We start from the raw sequence: 4,667 nt of genomic DNA, 5'->3' as shown, positions 1-4,667 counted from the left end.
AACGGACCAAAACAGTTTATTGGCAAGATAACATGTGACGATCACCACTTAAGGACAGGGAGGGACATGAATAAGCCCAGAGTGTGACGACAGCCACACAACAGCCAGCAGGGAGTCATTTCTAGAGATGGTTAATCAAGGGCACCCCATGGGAGGGCAACTCCTGATGCAGCTGCCGGAAGATCATGGCACACCGGTTCCTCTCCTGGGTCTTGCCCAGGGCATGGTACAGTCTGGCCTGGAAGTAAGCAACATCCCTGATTCGCTCTCTACAGTCAACCTTTGCGAAGTAGTTCTTGGCTTCATTGAGGTTCTCGATTGCAGCCTCCAGAGCTGATAATTGGGGTGGGGTGGGGGTGGGGGAGAATGGGAGGGAAATCAACATTTAACAACTTCAATTTTCAAAATTTGCTATTTAGAGTCACCATATAGTAGGTATTCTTATACGTTCCACTCACTAAAATATGGAAAAACACCATACTATGGAAAGTTTTGCTTCATTTCTTTTAAAATTAAAAATTAGCATGCTGGACTGGAGAGGCGGTTCAAAGGACCCAGGTTCAATCCCCAGAACCCACATGGCAGCTCACACCTGTTTGTAACTCCAGTTCCAGGGGATTCATGGCACCAGGAATACATGTGGTACATACATATAAATACATGTACACATAAAATAAACAAATTTTACAATAATCAGAATGCCAGGGCTGGTGAAATGGCAGCAGGCAGGTGCAACTGCTGACCAACCCAACAACCTTCATACAGCTCCTACCTTCTGCTCTCTTCACTGGATCATAGGAAGCTGCTGAAGCCACTTGGCACTTGGACACTAAGAACATGGCACGGCCTTTATCCAGGATAGCCCCATCGGCCAGGATGGGCTCGATGGCCATGTGGAGAAGGGTTAAAGCTTGTTCTGGGATTCCAAGGATGAGCTGAAAGAGAAATGTGCTGTGTTCACTACCAAGAAGGCCTGGGTGCTGGGTGTTTTCTTCTGAATGGTTATCTGACTTATCCTCTCCACGACACAGATACCTCATCCTAAACAGCACATTACTAGAGGGTACAGGCACACAACAGTATGATTTCTACAGGAAACCCAGCAGTGGTCATTCAGATTATAGAAAGCTTTGTCCTAGTCCTTCTTTTTTGTACTGCTTTATTTGGGTTTCTTTTGTTTATGATAAGACCTTACTATTGTAGACGAGGCTGAACTGCAACTGTAGCCTGGGCAGGCGTCATAAACGCAGTAGTTCTCCAACCTGCCTCTAAATGATGAGATTACAGGCAGGTACCACCTAGCTCGGGTTTAAAGTTTTATCTTTACAAAAAGACTTAGTAATGACAGACATGTTGGGAGAAGCCTGTGATGACTCTTACTTCCTAATTTGATCCCCAGCACCAGAGAGGAGGGAAGGAACTGTACATTCAAATTAATCTAAACATCATAGAAAAGGACTTGGCGATGGATACCTAGTCCCCAGACTAGCAAGACCAAGGCAGGAGTGCCATATGTTTGAGGCTTGCCTGGGTTACAGAGACCGGATCTTAAAAAATAACATACATATAATCTGGGCGGCAGCGGCACATGCCTTTAATCCTAACACTTGGAAGGCAGAGGCAGGCAGATCTCTGTGAGTTCCAGGCCAGCCTGGTCTACAGAGTGAGTTTGAGGACAGCCAGAGCTATGCAGAGAAACGCTGTCTCAACCCCTGCCTCAAAAAAGTACATATAATGTTGCACTATTGATATAAAGCTAAACATTGTCGCCCTCCCCCACCCCCCCACAGGTGGCCAGCTCTTAATAAATGACATTTAAGGCTGACTTTGGCACTCACATGTACACACACACACACCATATACATAAACATATACAAATACACATAAATGTAACACACCCTCATTCCACAGTCCCCCACAGGAAAAACCAAACTGGCTTACCTGGGCATAAGCCAAGTTGAGCACAGTTTCAGAGGCCAAGTACTGCAACCGGTATTCTTTGGAGAGGGCTAGAGCCTCCAGGAGCACGGGCATGGCAATGGTCGGAGAGGAAGCTCGCCAATACAGCTCTGCCACTGACAGGAGGACGCTGACCACAGAAAGGAAAATGGGATGAGAAGATCCACCACCACACACCCCACCAGTAAGACACCTGAGAGACTACTTACCTGATCACCATCTCTGTGTTCTTTAGTTTCTGACAGTATGTCAGCAGCTTCTGTAGAAGTTTGTGTGCCTCTGTCATCTGGTTCTGAGCCTGCATTACAACAGCTTTTCTGAAACAACCAAACGAACAGGGGTGGTCATGCAGATGTCTGCAAGCGCTTCAAGTATAACCATTTTGGGATCAAGGCCCTATTTCCTCAGCAAGACTGCTAACCTCTAAAGGGGAAAACTGCCTGATTTAATTTTTGTTAAAAGAAAAGAAGAGGAAGAGGTAGAAACTGAAAAGGAGCAACAGTAGCTGCTACCACCGACTGTGATCTAACAGATCAGAGACAAGAGGATGAACTCAAAGACATCCTCAGCTACTCAGCAAATCTGAGGCCAGCAAGAGACCCTGCCTCAGAAAACCAGCTGATGCATGGATATGCATATGCACAGAAGAGAAGTCTAACTGGACGAGCAAGAAAGTTGACGAGGCAAAGGCACTTCTCTTCAAGCCCGGTGACCTGAGTTCAATCCCTGGGACCCACATAGTGGAAGAAAAGAACTAACTCCTAAAATTTGTTCTATGATCTTCATGTGAGCACTCTGACTATCCTGAAACTCATTATATAAACCAGAATGTCCTAGAACTCACAGGGATCCATCTGCCTCTGCCTCCTTAGCACTGGGATTCAAGGCATGTGCCAACAGACCTAGCTACTGATTATCTATTTTCTTATTTCCTAAATGAAACAGAAAAAAAGCCTTGACTTTTTCAGTTAAAGCTGAAAGCAAATTAATGAACACAAAATCACAGTGAATATAAAGCTATTAAAAACATTCTGGAGAGGCTCGGCATTGGAAAGCACTTGTTTCTCTTGCAGAAGACCTGGAACCCGCTCCAGGTTTTGTGGCGACAGCTTTCTCACCTGTATACACCTTCTATGCCATTAAGCGCTGTGATCCCTGTAACGAGTGAATCAGCCAAGTGGAATTTGCCATCATTCATTGCCCTGTCAAACTGTATTTTTTGATCACACAGCATCCATAACTAATAAGAAAAAAGAATTAAAGACAAAAAGAAAAATATTCACATTATTGTTCAATGGCAATATCAAAGTATATTGGTTTGTTTAGCAAACATCCTAACAATTCACATACATGCATTTTCATTTGAGGTTATCTATCTATCTATCTATCTATCTATCTATCTATCTATCTATCCATCCATCCATCCATCCATCCATCCATCCATCCAATGTTACAAGCAAGTTTAAAAAAAAGACAAGGAGAAGCGCACATTCAGTGGTGGGAAACACTTGCAATTCCAGCACTTGTGGAAGCAGGCAGGGGATCAAGAGTCCAAGGCCAGCCTGAACCGTGCAGATGTTGCTGTGAAGAACAAACACACACGAAACACATGTCCATTTTATCAGCTCATTGTGCTTTGTAAAGGCACAATGGTCTTAATGGTCTTAAATTCTACTGAAGTTCTCAGCAAATTCCATTTCCCTCCTGTTTTCCATACTAGGCACTTGATCTGTTGTCTGCCATTCCCATTCATGTTTCCTATACTTTTATAATACCCTTAAACAATATACAGAATAGGGTTGTTTGGTTTCTAATTTTGAGACAGAGTCTCATGTGTTGCAGGCTAGCCTCAAAATGTACATACAGTCCTAGATGATTTTGAACTTTTAAAATATTTATTTTTAGTTTGTGTATGAGAGTTTTGCCTTTACATATGTAAGTGCCCCACTTGCATAGCTAGCACCCTTGGAGGCCAGAAGAGGGTGCTGAATCCTCTGGAGCTATAGTCTCAGAAGTTGTGAGCTGCCATATAGAAGACGGGAACTAAACCCAGGTCTTTTACAACACAAGTAAGTGTTCTTATAACCACTGAGATATCTTGCTAGAACCTGGTTGTGAACATGTGAGTCTCTGTGTGTGTCTGTTTGGTACTGGTGATTGAACCAGGGCATTGAGGATGCCAAGCAAGGGTTCTGTCACTGAGCTTACGTCCCCAGCCCATGATTTTAAACTTCTGATCGTCCATCCTGCCTCCTGAATATTGGACTTATAGGCATCTACCATCCCATTCAATTTATGTGGTGCCAGGGATAGAACTCAAGCTTTGTGTGAGCTAGGCAAGCACACTACCAACTGAGTCACATCCCTGGCCTGAGCTTGGTTTGCTTTGTTTTTTGAGGCAGGGCTCTGATGTGGGAGTGTCATATATCAATCTGTTGATTTCATTGGTTAAGTTATAATAAACCAGCTGCTTGGCCTCATGGCTGGAACAGATGGCGCCCAGACGTGTGGACAACTGAATCCACAGAAAGCCTGAAAAAGCTTGGGAAAGAGTAAAGCATGTTTTCTTGATAGCAGCAATTTCTTGGGTCTGCTCTGCTTGTTAGAAGCAAGCAAGCAAGCACTCTCATCTAAGAGAGGCTTCCTGACTCAGCTTCAGCTGCAAAACCCTGCAGCTCATTAAGAGGTCCTGCCACGAAATACTTAAA

The 4,667-nt window shown here is 44.1% G+C and overlaps 1 protein-coding gene across 2 annotated transcripts in view; it reads right to left on the bottom strand.

The window, feature by feature from the left end:
- Anapc5 (anaphase promoting complex subunit 5) overlaps positions 1-4,667 on the bottom strand; it is a 33,095-nt gene continuing 28,428 nt past the window's right edge. For both annotated transcript variants that reach the window (XM_050146302.1, XM_050146303.1), the window contains exons 13-17: positions 3,078-3,199; positions 2,169-2,276; positions 1,942-2,089; positions 773-935; positions 1-333 (exon numbers count right to left, since the gene is read on the bottom strand). In XM_050146302.1, coding sequence (XP_050002259.1) covers positions 122-333; positions 773-935; positions 1,942-2,089; positions 2,169-2,276; positions 3,078-3,199 — 753 coding nt within the window. In that variant the 3' untranslated portion in view covers positions 1-121. The remainder of the gene's footprint in view (positions 334-772; positions 936-1,941; positions 2,090-2,168; positions 2,277-3,077; positions 3,200-4,667) is intronic.

This window comes from Alexandromys fortis, unplaced genomic scaffold (assembly GCF_014885135.2).
Source record: "Alexandromys fortis isolate MF-2015 unplaced genomic scaffold, M_Fortis_MF-2015_v1.1 scaffold_56, whole genome shotgun sequence".
NCBI classification, from domain to species: domain Eukaryota; kingdom Metazoa; phylum Chordata; class Mammalia; order Rodentia; family Cricetidae; genus Alexandromys; species Alexandromys fortis.
This window is presented reverse-complemented; position numbering and strand designations above follow the sequence as displayed.